Genomic DNA, 16,771 nt, shown 5'->3' on the forward strand with positions numbered 1-16,771 from the left:
AGCATCTATGGATTGGGGTATCCAAGGAGGGTCCTGGCACCAATCTCACTGCAGATACCAAAGGAGGACTGTGTAGTAGGTGCTCATTAAACACCCACTACGGGTCAGCCTGGCGGGTCCAGCTCAGGCTCTGGAATGAGGGGGCCTGGCTGCCGCCAGCGGCTACCTCTCACCAGCCCTGTGACCCCAGGCAAGTCTCAAGAATGTGCTTCCTGTTCCTCTCCTAAATGCTCCTCTCTCAAGAGACCTGTTGCAAGAGTGGGCGACTGGGGAGGGATGAAGCTTAGAGGGGCCGGGTGTGGGGAAGCAGTGATACATTAGCCACCAGCTGTCCTCAGCAGGCCCACCCCACAGTGACCAGGGGAAGACAGGCCATGCTGTTCTCATGCATCAAGTTCAGATGGCCTCCTTTGTCCCCAGTCACCAGGCTCATAATGGCTGACATGAGACGGGAGTCAAGCTAAGTCTGACCTAGAAGAAAATGCAGCCGGGCGTGGTGGCACACGCCGGTCATCCCAGTGTCTCGAGAGGCTGGTGCAGGAGGATCACAAGTTGGAGGCCAGCCTCAGCAACTTCGCGAGACCCTGCCTCAAAAAAAAAATAAATAAATAAATAAAAAGGGCTGGGGATGTGGCTCAGTGGTCAAGCACACCTGGGTTCAATCCCCATATTAAAAAAAAGAAAGAAAGATGGACGGTTGCAGGCTTGGAACCTCTGGTTCCTGCCTCTGCTGTCCATGTCCTTCAAAGCCTGCCAAAGGTCTTCTTCCCCCAGGAAGGCCTCCTGGATTAGCCACACACCCTGAGGGCTCTCCTTGCAGCCCATGCATTTGTCTTACTGTGAAGCCGTAGGTGTGGAGTAGGATGTCCCCAGACCTGTCCAACACTTTCCAGATCTTTCTGAAGCACTGAGGCTCTGTGGTCTCCCTTGCATGCAGGGAGGAAAGTCCAAACCTTGAGACTCAAATACGAGGCCTCCCCGGAATCATTGTCACTGCCTGGGTTTGAGTCCCAGCAGGGACACTTGCTGTTTTGTGTGTCTATGTGAGTTTCTCTCTCTGGACCTCATTGATGAAATGAGGGAAATGACCAAGGTCTCGGTGACACCGGGGGGTTGTAGCTTGGCATGTGACAAACAGCCGCCCTCGGCAGTGCTGGCGGTGGCCATGACCGAGGGACAAGGCCTTCCCTGTCCACTCTCGGTCTTGCCTGGGCAGTGCCCTGTGCGCAGAATCCCCTTCCACACCAAGTCCGGGAAGCTCACGGCTCCTCCGAAGCCTGGCTCCCGAGTCACAGTCTCTGAATTGCTCAGGTTTCTCCCATGTCCTCACAGCATCCCACCTGTGTGACAGACCTAAGGAGCTGTCGGCTGCCGCTCCATGCTGTGTCCCCCTGTGCTTCCTCTGGAGTGGAGAAAACGGGGGGGGCAGAAAACTGTCCACCGTCAAAGGCGTTTGGGGGAACCACGCCTTGGGTGTCCCCTGCCCTGTGGGAGTTCTTGGCCCTTTGACTTGGGCGCTGACACGCACTAGGACCTTCAAAGGGTGGACCAGAGCTCAGCACGTAGTAGGGTTTGTGTTCTGGAAAATCTCACACCGGCCGATGAGGAGCCGAGGTCTCCGGCTGTGAGTCCCACGGTCCGTCACCAGCCAGGCTGCGGGCAGGGTCCTGAGTGGCTGGGGTCCCGGGTGCGGGGCGGGCTCTTCTCACGGGTACTCTGTGACACGTCCCGCCTGCGCCCTCCCACCTCCCCAGGCTACGCTGACCACATGGGGCTCGCTCAGTTCCGCAGGCGCTTCCAGGCGCTGGACCCTGAGCTGCTGAAGAAGCTCACGTCGACCTCGGAGGGAATGGACGAGAGGAAGGTAAGCCCTGGGAGCTTTGGCTGGGGTCCCGGGGTCCCCGTTCCCTGGGGACTGCGCGAGCTGCACCTGGTGCGGGCGGGATCCCAAAGCGGGCCTGCAGGTCACACCCAGGGTACCAGGGGGTTTGGCTTAGACCCTTGTTGCCGACCGCACCTTCCCAACCGTGTCACCGGGGCCCGTCCCCACCCCAGGACGGCCCTCCTGAGACCTGCATGAGGACGTGCTGGAGAAGAACCAGGCAGAGTGTTAGACTATGTCCCAGCGAAAGGGGGCCGCAGCCAGGTGACAAGCCATCCTTTCTAAGGGCGTCCCCCCTCAGCACTAGCTCCCGAGGTGGCCCACTGAAAGGGGCTTCCGGGTCCTTAGTGTTGGGGAGAGTGTCACACGGGCCTTCATCTCTCCGCCTCCGGTCCCTCACTTGCAATGTGGAAATGACTAGGTGCCTATCTCGATGGGACGTCCCATGGGTGCCGGGCGGTCACAGAGTTGATGGATTCTACACTCATAGTAAGGGACCAGCATAGACAGAGGACCGCCATCAGCAGCCGCAGCCTCTTCCCAGGCCAGCGTGAGGGCCACCAAGCCATACGCTCTATTCTAAGCCACGTGGAAATGTCACCTCCACGCGAGTGTGCCCACGTGGATCTGAGATAGCCCGGCCATCCTTGGTCACTGTGTCAGAAGGCCAGAGGGACAGACAGAGTCACAACTTGCGGGGTCTTGGCTCAGCAGACTTGGCTTCTGGAGACCAGCACTGTCCCCTCTCATTTTGGAAGCTGTGAAATGCCTCTTGGCTTAGTGCCACCAGCCACTCACTACCAGTAATTTCTCGGGGTTCTTTGTCCTTGCCCCTCAAAACTTGCTATGCAAGCAGAGGGTCTGGAACGGAGCCATTGAAAGGGTCCCGAGTTCCTCAGCCGTTGAAATGGGGCAGGAGCGGCGTGGGGAGCTTTCTGCGGGGGCCTGGGCGTAGCATATGGGAGCGTTTCTATTCTCGACGGCTCAGCAGGTTTCTGTCACAGCCAAGCCCAAGCCACCTCCGTACGCACCAGAGGCCTTGGAAAATGGAAAATTCCAAGGTGGGTGGATTGGGTTAGGAGTTTTTGCTTCTCATTTTTTTTTTTAATTTGCTCACCAATTCCATAATTTACTGCATTAGCTGCAGTAAAGAATTTCGGTAGCGAAGAAGGGAAAGACCGTCATCTTAGGAAAAAGCAGATATGATTTGTTGGTGGGGTGACGTGATTCACCGTCCATTGTGCCCAGACACGTGCTCGGGTGGCACACCAGCAGCCCCCGTAAGGACCTTGGGATTGGACAAGACACCTCTGCCGGCCAGCAACGTCCAGGCTGTCGCTAGACACTAGGCAGCGGCCGAGGGAGCTCCCCGCAGGTGAAGAAGGTGGAGTCCCTCTGTGCCCAGCAGGTGGCATCTTTTCAAGCCATCACTGCTTCCGCAGAGGCTTTGATTGCATGGCACCTGCTGGGGATTTTGTGTTCCTGCCCCTCACCACAAAGGCACAGTCCCCACGGCCAATATCAACACAGTGTGAGAGGTCGCGGGTGACAGCCCCAGCAGGTGCTCAGAGGACAAAACCTCTCCACTTGGGGAACTGCCCCCGCACCTGGTGGCAGAGACAGCGAAGGCCTGGAGCACCCAGTGGGGCAGCGAGGGGGCTGGGTTCTAAACGTAGGTTCCTGGGGTCACCAGGGACTAAAAATAATAAGAGCTCTTATTACTGTGATCAGAAGCACACAGCGTAAACTTTTACACCTTAACTGTTTTTAAGAATGTAGGATGGTACTATTCCCATTGGTGGGTAACCATCACCACCATCCATCTCCAGAACAATCCAGAAGCTCTGTACCCGTGGAATGATGGCTCTTTACTCCCTCCTCCCCCAGCCCCCAGTGCCCGCCACCTTACTTTCCATCTCTATGGATTGGACCACTCCAGGTACCTTGTACAATATGTGTACCCGTTCGTGACTGCTTTATTTTAGTTTAATGTCCTCAAGGCTCACCTCTGAAGGATGGATCAGGTCTTTCGTTTTTCAGGGCTGAATAATATTCCATGGCGTGTGTATATACCTCATTTAACCTGCCCATTTCTATGTCAGTGTCACATTGGTTGCTTCCATGGGTCAGCTAATGTGAAAAGTGAGACTGTGAATTTAGGTGTAACAAAGACTCCTTTCAGATCTGGCTTTCAGTTCTTCCGGGTATGTACCCAGATGTAGGATTTCTGCATCATATGCCAACTTTAAGTGTTTAAAGAAATTCCTGTTTTCCACAGTGGTTGACCATTTTGCGTTCCCACCAATACTGCGCAAAGGATTCATTTTCTCTGCAGCTTTGTCTCCTCTCTCTCTCTCCCCCCCTCACTTCTTTCTTTCACTTTTCCTATTGACCATCCTAACATCATGAGATAGCATCTCATTGTGCTTTTGATTACACTCCCCTAATGATAAAAGATGTCCTGCTTTTGAATGGAAGCCCTTGGAGGGCAGGGGAGGCTTGGACCCAGCTCTGTACAGCACGGGCGATCCCTCAACACTGATTTACAGAAGTCACTATTGATCTCATCCAACTTTAACTCAGTTCCTGCTTTCCACCCAGCTGTGTGCTCGAGATCCCGGGATGATCAGAACACAGCCCCGAGGAATGGCGCTTTCCATACAGAGGGAGGGCTTGGGACAGCCCAGGGAATATGCCACCAAAGCTTCTGATGTTTCCGGTGGAGATGAAAGTGGAGCCTTCAGGGATGGTGCCTTAGAGCAGCGGAGGCTCTGCTGGGCTCGTCTGGAGGAATCCAGTGAGAGAAGGAATTGCCATTCCCACCCTGGGGTAGCATGTGCAGAGACGGAGCCATGAGGCGTGTGGACAGGGTAGTGCAGCTGGGCTGTGAAGGTTGCCAGGTGCCCAGGGAAGCACCCAGGAAGCCACTGGGAGCACACCCTTCTCCTTGGGAGAGTCTGATCTTTGATGACGGACCACTGAAGGGTTTCCGTAGGCGTGTGGAGGAAGGCCTTACCTTCACTGCGTAGGCTGGCTTAAGCAACTCCATAGTCCTCTCCAGGGGGCAGTGTCTGTGTGCTGACCTTCAGCTGTTCAGGATGCCCTTGTCTCTTCTAGACACCTAGGAACATACTCGGACTTCCAAAATGGCCCTGACTGCCCTCTCTTCTCATCCTGGGTCTCAAGTTTCCCCATGTGGTCCAGATTGTACCTTCACCAACACTGTCGCCCCCTGGTGCAGTCTCAGACATGCCAGTTAAGGAACTCTTTCAACCCCCCTGGCTACGCCCCAGATTCTGTCTCTTCCCTCTCTGCCGCCAGAGCAGGCATTGAGAATCTCTGATCGATGCAGCAAACCCCTGGGTCCACACTCCTCCCTGCAGGGTATCTATAGCATTGATTGATTTTAGCCAACAAATTCTCTTTCTCTGGGCATTTGATCTGAGAAATATAATTAAGGACTTTCAATTCATCTTCTCAAAGGCACCCACGCTCCCTCTTTCTCAGACTCTGGTGGATGCTCCCAGTTTCCTCTGAATTTATTTCAAGAGCCACTGTGTTGGACAGAAGCCACCAGGAGTCAGTGGCTGGAGAGGGAGCTGTCCGCTCTCAGGTGCTGAACGGAGTCAATGGCTGGAGAGGGAGCTGTCCGCTCTCAGGTGCTGAACGGCATCGGGCGCCTCCTGAAGACTTGGCCCCGGGGAATTCATGGAGCAGCCTTTTCTTCCTCTCCTGGCAGTGCCCTCCAGTTTGGGTCTACAGTTCTAATTATTTTAGATGTCTCTAGTCAGTGGCAACTAACGGAATTGTGTGTGTGTGTGTGTGTGTGTGTGTGTGTGTCTACCTTCTGCCTCTATTTCTACTTACTTCTACTTCAAAGCCTATGGGATGCTCTCTGTCCTTACAGAGTGATTTTGTAGCTGTGTGAGAGGCTCATGCCTTAAAACACGTTGTAGGTCGGACACACTTGGGTTCAAAATGTGTCTTCTTCCATGTCTCTTTTTGTGAATCCAGGCCAATGATACTTGATAAAGACCTGAACATAGGCAAATGGAACAGCTACAACAAAACGACCAGCACATAGTAGGTGCTCAGTGGAAGGCCACCATTGGACCATGGTATGGGTTTCATGGGGGCAGGCAATGAACTGAGCCTCCCATTCCACCGACTTGGCTCACTGAGGAGGCAGGGTCAGCAGGCAGGGTAGAAGCACACTCCCTATTATCCCTGGGGTCTCTCACTGTCCAGAATATTCAGCCAGATATGAGATGCCAGCCCCGTGTTGGGTGAGCGCAGACCTCCTGAACAGCGGAGAGAAACTCTTTGCAAAACTCTCGGGTGTGATTCTTACGTCTAATTTTCCCACTACTTCCTAAGCGTCAGGTCTTCAAGCCGTCAACCCCGGAGGCGGAAGCAACTCTGTTCTACAGTCCTCTCAGCTTTCACTCCACGAGATTGGGGGAATTTCCGGTTAGGTGCAGACACTTCTAACTGCTGTGTATCCCTGATGCTGTGTGAACCCTTTTGTCACCATAGAATGTCCGTCTCCATTTCTGGGAATGATTTTTGATTTAAAGTCTGTTTTGTTTGATGTGATCCCAGATCGCTTGTGTTTACATAGTATATCCAGTTTCCTTTTCCCTCTTTCGATCTGTCTTTGAATATAAACTGTATCACCTGAAAAATGTAGATTAAAAAAAAGAAATCCAGGCTGATAGTCTCAGCGTTTTTACTACAGTGTCTAGTCCATTGATATTTAATGCAATTTATACCTGTCATTTTGTTATTCAGTTTTAGAATGTTACCTGTCTTTGTAGAATCCCTCTCCTCCTTCCTTATTTATGTTTTGGTACTGGGGATGGAACTTCAGGGTGCTTAACCACTGAGCCATATCTCCAGCCCTTTTTATATTTTTATTTTGAGAAAAGATCTTGCTAAGTTGCTTAGGGCCTTGCTGTATTACTGAGGCTGGCTTTGAACTTGTGATCCTCCTGCCTCAGCCTCCTGAGCCACTGGGATGACAGGCATGTGTCACTGCATCCAGCTTACTTCCTTATTTGGTACAAACTAGATATTGTTCCAATGTAATCCCTAGAGTATTCTTTTCTTGTGGTTGTTCTAGGGATTATAGTAGGCAACAAAAACATGTGATAAAGTCAGATGGATGCTAACTGAATTCTGGTAAGATCCAAGATCTTTGTTCCAACATAGCACCATTTTCTCCTGCTATCTTAGTGGTCTTCCTGTGATATATATCACATCTCTTATCAACCCAATAAGACAGCATTATAATTTTCTGGTATTTAATCTTAGATCTTCTAAATTATTTAATGGAAGAGAAGAGGAGAATGTATTCATGTAACATTTTGTATTTCCTACAGTTTTATATTTTCTGCTGCTCTTTCTTGCTTTGAGGATTTGCATGATCTCTGCTGCTATTTCTTTTCATCTTTTTGTACACATGAGGAAGCGGTTCAAGTCTGATAGCAATATGTTCTCTGGAGTCTTTATTTGCCGGGAAGAGTCTTTATTTTGCCTTCATTTGTGGAGGCCAGTTTTTGTCAGATATGGAGTTCTCGATTGACAGGCATGTTTTTCCTTTCTGCTCTTGTGCTGTGGGCTGTGGGGTCCCACTGCATCCCGGGCCTCATTGTAACAAGCCAGCCTTTGATTGCTTTGACATTCCCCTCCACTCAGTGAGTCATAGATCTTTCCTTTAGGTGTGACTTTAAGCCATCCAGCGTACCTTGGGGTGGCTCTCTTTGTGTTGATCCTCTTCAGAATCCACAGGCCTTTCTGGAATGCATAGATTCTGTTGGGGAGCGGGAGTCAAATTCAGTGATACTAAGTCTCCATTTCTCCTTGGTTTTCTATCTCTTTCTCCTCTCCTTGCGAGACTCCCTTTATGCCTGTGTTGGTATATGCAATGTGGCCGCACCTGCTGCTGACGCTCTGTTTAGTTTTCTTTGTTCCTGTGTCATTCTGTTCTTCAAATTGGGTCATTTCTATTGATGCCTCTTCAAATTCACCATCTCTGATCTGCTTCTGGGCTCCTCTAGTGCATTTATCATTTCAGTTACAGCACTTTTCAAATGAAGAATTTCCACTTGAATTTTTTTTAGCAACTTCTATCTCTTCATTGATATTTTATATCTAATGAGTCTTGATTATTCTTTTTTAGAAGTGGGGAGCTTGGGACTGAATGTAGGACCTTGCGTGTGCCCAGCATGCTCTCTGCCACTGAGCTAGGTCCCCCGCTATACTGTCCTTCAGTTCATTCAATATTGTTTCCTTCAGTTCTCTGAACATATTTGTAAGAGCAGCGTGGATGCGTTTGTATGTTGAGTTCACATTCTTAGCCCACTGAGAGTTTCTACTGGCTGCTTCCCTGTCCCCTGAGAAGAGATCATGCTCATTTCTAGGTAATTTAAAAAAAAATTTTTGTTTATCTTTTAATTTCTATTGAAAATGGACATCTATTTTGGGAGGGGGTACTGGGGATTGAACTCAGGGGCACTTGGCCATGGAACCACATCCCCAGCCCTGTTTTGTATTTGATTTAGAGCAGGGTCTCATTGAGTTCCTGAGGGCCTCACTTTTCTGAGGCTGGCTTTGAACTCATGATCCTCCTGCCTCAACCTCCTGAGCTGCTGGGATGACAGGCATGTGCCATCGTGCCTGGTGAAAATGGACATCTTAGGTGATATGCTATAGCAGTTGTAGACTCCCCTATTCTTAAATATTTTGCAGTTTTGCTTGTGTAGACTTAAGTAGTCTGCCTTCCCCTTGGTGTGGGACCATGATGTCTCTGGCCAGTTAATATACATATTTTTAGTTTAAAGCCTGGCTTCCCGGCAGTCCCCCTGGGTTAGCCTAACTTACTGGTCAGCTGAATTCCTAGTAGACATCTTGCATCTCTGCAGATTCCGCCTCCTTCTGATGGATCTGTGTGGTCGGGAAATGTGTCCCCCGTCCTTGCTGTCTACAACTCTGTTCTAGCTGTCCATTTCCTGGCCGGCCCTTTTCTCTGCCTGTGCTTCTATCCTCCTGTCCAGAGAAGGCAAATGCAGAGAGCTGGGGCCCTTGCGCTCTCTCTTGTTCTTGGCTTTAACCTTGAGCCAGAAATACATGGGTACGTGTCAAGCCCTGTGGCCACCCGTCTCCAACTCCTTGCCGAGTTTCTGGTTGCGCATGGTCTGTTGCTAGCCTCAGTCAGCAGTCACCTTAGGCTTCGTCATGTCATTGGCCAACCCCCTCATTTCCTGCCAGGATAATGACCGTTTCTAACGAGGCTCTCAAGTGTGGATTTTTCCCTGCTTTGAACCACCTAAGTGCCCTTCAGGCACCAAAGCTGCTGTTTTCAGTGTGTCCCCTGCTGGTAGGGCCCCTTCAGAGACAAAGCTGGGGGTCAGAGGGAGAGCAGACGAGGGCCAGCCCCCTCACCATGCCCACCGGCTCTCCCTGGCCCCACCTCAAGTCCAGGGGTGTTTCTTGAATAAATCCTTCTTGATTTGTGAAACCTCTTGGCTCAATTTCCAGAGTATTGGACTTGATTTTTTGGGAAATTTTATCCATTTTTGTCACTGGGGAGAACAGGCGGGCTGTTCGTTAAGCTCATCTGTGAGTGCTTTGTCACTCTGGAAGTCTCCCTCTCACCTCCCGCTTTGAAGGCCTCGTTAAGTCCCCACCGTGCTCCTGAGGGCAGGTGGGATTACCCCATGTTCGGGGGGGGGGGGCACTGAGGACCAGAGGGGAGGAGTGACTTGCTCAGGGTCACCCAGCTGGTGAGTGGCGAGACAAGGCAAGGACAGCAGTGGGGGGTGGAGAGCCAGCTCCCGAGTCCTTGGTCTGGGTCCCTTGCCAGCACTGCCTGTGTCAGGACCTTTGTCGAGTTATCCCGGCAATGGGCCTCAGTTTCTCTGCCTGTGAAATGGGGATGAAATACAGAGATTTGGAGCCAGACGGAATGATTGACTAAGCTTCTGGAGCTGTCCTCAGGTGGACTGAGAACGGCGATTCCTTGGAGCAAAGCAGCCAATATTGTTCTCATGAAAGTAGCAGTCCACACCGAGAGGAGAAGCCTCCATTCTCTGGGCAGTTCTGATCCACAAGAGTGCGGGTTCTGTTACGAGGCAGGACGAGGAAGTCATCTCTTACCGACACCTGGGTCTGCGCCTTGTCTTTTACCCGCTGGCTGTTGGGGATTGATCGCCTCGGGTCGGGCTGAATAGAACAATTGATATTCGGCTCTAAACAAAGAGACTTCATCGGGTTTCATCTAATTGTCGTATGAATGAGGCTAACAAGGCAATTAACTGCAACGCCATTTACAAAGTCCTTGTCATATATTCTCAGTCATGCCTCCCAGGTGCTAAGGCCCAGGTAGAGGCCCATTATCACCGTGCAGGTGTGAACTCACCTGCTCACACCATCATTTTCACTGCTGCCAATTTATCTGTGAAACAAGGTCAACAGAACTGAATATTCTTGGGGGTGTTACATAGACATCTACAGGAATTTTTTTTTTTTTTTTTTTTTTTGGTACCAGGGATTGAACTCAGGGGGACTTAACCACTGAGCCACCTCCCCCGTTCTTTTTATTTTTTTAATATTGAGACAGGGTCCTGCTCAGTTGCTTAGGGCCTCACTAAATTGTTGAGGCTGCGTTGAACTTACGGTCCTCCTGCCTCAGCCTCCATTGCTGCACAGGCACGCACGTCACATCTGAAGGATTCTAAGAAAACAGAGATGGAGAAGATGACCTGCTTATTATGGTGGCTGAAGATGTTCTTTGGCAGTGCTTGGGTTGATCCAAAAGATGAAAGACTTCCACGTTGTGCAGAAACCCTCCCAGGATTTGCCCCAAACACATGGCTGCGGGCCTGGAGTGACTCTGAACGTAGATTGAGAGCTCATTGTATGCCAGACACAGCGTCAGAATCTTCTCAAACAGTTGCCATTTATTTTCGTCACTTTCCTGAAAGAAGTTTGGGCCTCCGGGGAAAGCGTTTGTCTGCGGTCAGTTTATGAACGATCAAGCCAAGCCCTGAACGCAGACAGGTGCAGCTCCAGCTCTTCTTCTCTGAACCCCTGGACTCCACTGCCCAGGCAGACTCAGACCCATCCCCTGCTCTTGGATCTCACTTGCTTTACCCTCATCCGTTTTGCCTTCAGCCTCTTTTATTGTTTCTCCCTTGGTGCAGAGAGAGAAACGGTGTTATATTTTGGACATACTGTTATCATGCATTTCTGCTCTCTGCAGCTTTCTGGAAACTTTTTTGGCTAAAAGGTAGTAAGTGAAACCACAGAAAATTTTGAAGGAATGTGGTGGAATATTCTTTCGGTTTTTGTGAATGATACTGCTATGAACATTGGGGCACAGGCATCTCCTTGGAACCCCGTTTTTAATTCTCTTGGGTCTGTGTGCACAAGTGGGATTGCCAGAGCACATGGAAATCCTGGGTGGAATTTCTTGAGAGCCGCCATATGTTTTTCCATAGCACTACACTCTTCATTTCATTGGTGCCTTTGTTTTTCTCTTCTGTAAAGTGGGCGTGTTCATAGGGCAACCCACATACGGTTGTCATGAGGAGGAAGCAGATTGGTATCTTTGAAGGTTTCAGTGGAGTGGCTGGTATACAGTAGGTGCTCTGTACATGCTGCTTTTCTGCACTTGCCTCTGTGTTTGGGGCCCTGATAACCAAAGCTCCTCGGCCGCGGGCTCATCCTCTTCTGGGTGTGGTTGACCTCGGTGGCCTCACCTTCCCCTCGGGCCTCCTGCCTCCCGCTCCCTTCTCCTCTGACTTCTCTCTCTCTCCTCCTCAGGCCGTGGAGCAGCTCCTGCAGACCCTGGATCTGGAGAAGAAGGCCGTGGCCGTGGGACACAGCCAAGTGAGTGGCGCGTCTTTCTGAGCCCTCCTGCCCGTCCCAGCAGAGGAGACCCGAGACTTTGACCTCCATGCGCCCTCCCCTCACGATCTCCGTGTGTCTCCTTTTTTCCAAACTCAAAACGGGGCGAATCTTTCTCTGCCCTGCCCATCTCACAGGATCATGAAGACAAAATGGCACAATGAGGGCCAAAACAGTGTTGGGGAAGGTCATTTATTAGAGGTCACACACCCAGGGACCTCAGTGGTCTGGGCAAGTTCACATTCAGGTCCTCACGTGACCTTCTAAGCCTCAGGAACAAAACCAGCCATGAAACCTGCCAAGAGCTCCCTTCCTCACCCGAAGCCCTTGAACCTCTACTTTGCCACCGTCCGTAACGCAACACGGTGCCAGCTGGTGAGCAGCCGGGAGTGGGGGGGCTTGAGGAGGAAGCCTGTAGGGTTTCAGGTTGAGAGAGCGTTTCCCACACAGAGCTCACCCCAAAGCTTTACCAAAGAGACATGCTGGAATGTTTCTAGAAGAACGTCACAGCTCCCCAGCGTGCGGTATGCCGTCCACTTGCAAGAAGGGAAACCTCACCTTTGGGGGTTTGCAAACTCTTTGACCGTAGAACCCTCAGCCATTGGTTCCTGCGGAGTAGTCCTTCCCTGACTTCCGGAACCAGCGTTCCCCGGGCTGCCCTTTGGGAAGAGAGCCGCACAGATTTCAGACTCCAAGGACCAGGGGGCGGACGGGGAAGGGGATGATGCTGAGAAGCGTGAGCTGGCGAGGGCACCGATGTGCATCCATGTCCCCGGCTGGTTATCTGCCAACGGATTAGCAGCATCCTCCACGCCCCCTGGGTGGACTCACGGCCACGTGCTAGGTGGGCTGCTGGGGAAGAGCCTCCATTGCAGAAGCCCACCCCGGGCACCATTGACCTTGGAGCCTGGCCCAGCACGCGTCCCGGAAAGCAACACTTCCCTTGGAGAGCTCACTGTCACTCACACAGCTGGCCGCTCCTTAGCTTGTCCTTGATACAGGAGGACCTCCCTGCTGGCCCCTGGGGCCTGCCGTGGGGCCTGGTCCAAGCTGTGAGTCAACTATGGTCCCAGCCTGAGCTCTCCTGCTGCGAGTCATGGCATCTGGGTCTTGGCAAATGTTTCCGATAGGAGAATCTTGTCGGTCACTGAGCCAGGTGGTCTGCCAGGAAACGTCACACTTGGTTTTTGGTCCCTCACAGTCTGCCGTGTGGCAGCAGCTCATGCCTGCTGGACAGGCGAGTAGCTCCTACCTTCTGGAAATAAGCAGGCCTCAAGGGCTGATGGGGAGCAGACCCTGCTCAGTCCAAATTCCAGGCCCCTTTCAAATGCCCGTCCAAGTGGCCATGGTTCTCTTGTTTATTGCTGAAGAGCTTCCACACAGTGATCACGCTCCTGTGACCCTTGCAGACCAGCAGTTCTCAAAGTGTTTGGTCCGTGAACCAGCAGCATCGCCTGAGAACTCGGTTAAAATGCAACTCCTTAGCCTCCACCCCAGACGCAGTGATTCGGAAACTCTGCATTGGGGCCCAGGAGTCTACAGGAACAAGCCCCCAGGTGATCCGAAGGCATTCGAACCACTGGACTAGATAATTAGTCAGCTATTTCATGAATATAGAAATCAGCTCCTACCGTCTCAGAAGCTACCACAGAGCAAGGAGAGAACCAGAAGCCACTACATACTTTTCTTTTCTTTACAGTGGTAGAAGCCAGAAGTCTATAAACCTAAATATCCCAATAATAGTAACACGTTATTACTGTTGAACAATCATCCTTGGTATCCACAAAGAAACTGTCAAGAGCAGTTCAAGGTCAATGTCTCCATTTGGAAGCCAGGCTAGACAATGGACTGAGCCCTTCCGGCAGGTGCAGTATCTTATACTTGACCGGCTGGTCTGTCCGAGCCGGGAATGAAGCCCAATGGAAAAGAGAACGGCCGACCCGGCCCATACCCAGACTCCACCACTTCCCAGCTGTGCATCATGAGTGAGTGACAGAACCTCTCTGAGCCTCAGTCACCTCACCTGTGAAACGGGACCACAACTCTGCCTCCCAAGTGTGGGAATCAGTATGTGATCACTTAATGAGTGAGCTGTCCCTAATTACAGAACGTAATGGCCGAAGGGGCGAGGCGTGGATTAGATGGGGCAACGTTCTGATGTTTAAAGAATTCAGCTCCTCGAATCGATCCCAGGTTTAGGTGGAGAGGAGCTCAATCCTCACCAGTACCAGAAATGGGGGTAATTTCCATATCACGGTTTCTCTTGACTTTCAGCATTTTTAGAAGAAATCAGCTACCTGTGTGGATTTCTTAAAGATTGGGGTGTCCAGGATGTTGGGCTCTGCTCGGGGCCAGTGAGGAGCTGGACTCGTGAAGTGTGAACAATACAGATTTTTCTTGGTGACCTCTCAGCCATGGGAGGGCTTGGTAAATGTAGGTGTCCATTACATTCAGTGACCACAGCGATCTTCTCCAGAATCAGGTAGAAGGAAATAAGGCGTCTCCCTCACTAGTGGAGGGTCGGGGGAGGGGAACGCACTGAACCTTACTTTCTCCCTCTGTGACCCTGGAGAATCACGGTCGCTATGGTGCAGCTGATCGCACAGGTGAAGCCCCCCCCAAAAAACTGCCAGGTGAACGTCAGGCATGGATCGATGATGTCCCCATGAAGACAGAGCTTTCCAGAGCCTCCTGAGAAACGGACACTTCCAGGGTTTCAAGCCACATCTGACCAAGGAACCTACTCAACTGTTCTTAGAAATCAGCAGCCTCGGTTCATCTGACGAGGGATTCGTGGCCCCTGGGTTGCTGGGCTCCCTTGGTCCTGTTCCCTGCAGCCGACAAGAAGGCAGCTCGGTGGGGAGCCGAGAAGCCACCACCCATGACTGATGAGCCAGGGCCTGGTGGGCGGGTGCCGAGCCGTCGCCGTGGTGGGCACCGGCCCGGCCCCACCCAGGGCAGGGAGGGCGGCCCCCACTTCCCCGTCTCTGCCCCTCCTTGTGAGGCTGGGTGGAGGGCCTTCTAGCGCGCGGCTTCTCTCAGGTCACCAGCTAGTGGCACTTATAAAAAGGCTCATTCCCGGGCCAACTCCATATCTCCTGATCGACCCTGTCCTGGGGCGAGGCCTGGGAATCTGCACTCGCCGCATGCCCTGGGTGAGTCTGGTACCCGGAGAAGATCAGGCACCCCTGTCCCCGCAGTGGCTCCCAGCTGAGGTGTCTGACTCTCTGGGTTAAGATGCAGATTCGAATCAGTTGGGTCAGAGAAGCTGCCCTTCGGACAGGCTTGCAGTCCCCGCCCAGCTGCTGGTGCCCGGCCACACTGAGAATCACGGGGCCAGAGGAAGGGAAAGAGGAGCCATGGGGAGACGGAAGGCTCTGATGCTGCAGACCGAGGCAGGAGGCCTCTTGGGGCCGGATGCAAGAGAGCCGGGCCTGGGTTGCAAGCCCCTCTCAGCCCAGATGCCTCGACTGAGTCGAGGAGTCACCTGCTGCCTTCCTCTCCTCCAGGTCTTCCTCAAGGCGGGTGTGGCCTCCCGGCTGGAGAAGCAGCGAGAGAGGCTGGTGGCCCGGAGCACGGTGCTCTTCCAGGCGGCTTGCAAGGGCTTCCTGTCGCGCCAGGAATTCAAGAGGCTGAAGGTACTGTGCGGGCGGGCTTGCAGGGCAGACCCTGCGGGTCTGGGAAGAGCAGAAAGGGCCGCCCGTCTCCCTGGATGGCCCTGACGTGCCTGGTGCAAATAACCCTAAGCAGCGCCACCAGGCTTTGCCCGTGATGTTCCGCAGGATGTTGTGACTGTTCCCGGGACAGGTTTCAGGCCATAGCCTTGATCTAGGTACCTACGAACTTGTTCATGCCCTCCTGGGCCAGTTTGTGATGTCCGCCGCCTCCTACCTGGAGCAGATCACTCTCCAGGGTCAGCAGATAGGATCCAGGCCAGTCCCAGCCAGAGGTCTTTGGGACCCAAGGTCGAGTTGATTCCATAGTCCTGAGCCGTCCTGGGTCACCTCTTCAGAGACCTCTGGAGCCTGGATTTTCTTCCTACCACCTGCGCAATAGAGAGAAAGCAGCATGACTGTATTTTCAGAACAAACAAGGCCTGTTTTCAAATCCCACCTCTGTCTCAGCAACTGGGAAAGAGGAGACACTTATCCAGGCACTTAGTCAGGAGGGCAGCACATAGTAACTGCTCAATAAATTCTAGCTGCTGTGACCTTGGCCTTGTTATCAGGAATGACGGCTACTTCCCTGTTACACGCCCACCCAGTTTATATGAACTTGTGAATTCAAGGTCGTGTGCTTGGCAAAGGCAGAAAAGGTGAAGCAGTTGAGATATCGAGATATCGTGAACAACCCCATTGACCCAGAGTGCTCCCAGCCCTCGATGCCTCGGGGTGATCTGGAAAGGAGATTAGGATCAGGGCCGCGCTCTGCCTCCGCTCCTTCCCTCCTCTCTGCCAGGTAGGGAGGGACCTCTCACGTCTTCCCCATCCCCCGCAGATTCGCCGCCTGGCAGCCCAGTGCATCCAGAAGAACGTGGCCGTGTTCCTGGCCGTCAAGGACTGGCCATGGTGGCAGCTCTTCGGGTCCCTCCGGCCACTGCTGAGTGCCACCATTGGGACTGAGCAGCTCCGAGCCAAAGAGGTCAGTCCGTGTGGCAGGCGGAGGGTGGCTGCTTCCTCCCGCTCCCTGTCCGGCACCTAGAACCCGGGGCTCAGCCCTGAGCACCCAGCAGTGCCCCTCTGGGTGCTTCTATCCACCTGGGCCAGCCTGCAGCTGAGCTCAGCTACTCCAGCTAGGGAGGCAGGTGGGCGTGTGCACACACACGGATACACACACACACACACACACACACCACACACACACACACACACACCACACACAGAGACACACACACCACACACACACACAGAGACACAGAGACACACACACACATACCACACACACACACACACAGACACACCACACACACAGACACACACA

General features: G+C 52.5%; 1 protein-coding gene across 3 annotated transcripts in view; it reads left to right on the forward strand.

Moving 5' to 3' along the window:
- The window catches only part of MYO18B (myosin XVIIIB), a 223,701-nt gene that overhangs the window by 79,390 nt on the left and 127,540 nt on the right, over window positions 1-16,771 (forward strand). For all 3 annotated transcript variants that reach the window (XM_079151214.1, XM_079151216.1, XM_079151215.1), the window contains exons 21-24: window positions 1,755-1,864; window positions 11,708-11,773; window positions 15,301-15,429; window positions 16,289-16,432. In XM_079151214.1, the coding sequence (XP_079007340.1) occupies window positions 1,755-1,864; window positions 11,708-11,773; window positions 15,301-15,429; window positions 16,289-16,432 (449 nt within the window). The remainder of the gene's footprint in view (window positions 1-1,754; window positions 1,865-11,707; window positions 11,774-15,300; window positions 15,430-16,288; window positions 16,433-16,771) is intronic.

The sequence above is a fragment of the Sciurus vulgaris genome (assembly GCF_902686455.1).
Source record: "Sciurus vulgaris genome assembly, chromosome: 8".
NCBI lineage: Eukaryota > Metazoa > Chordata > Mammalia > Rodentia > Sciuridae > Sciurus > Sciurus vulgaris.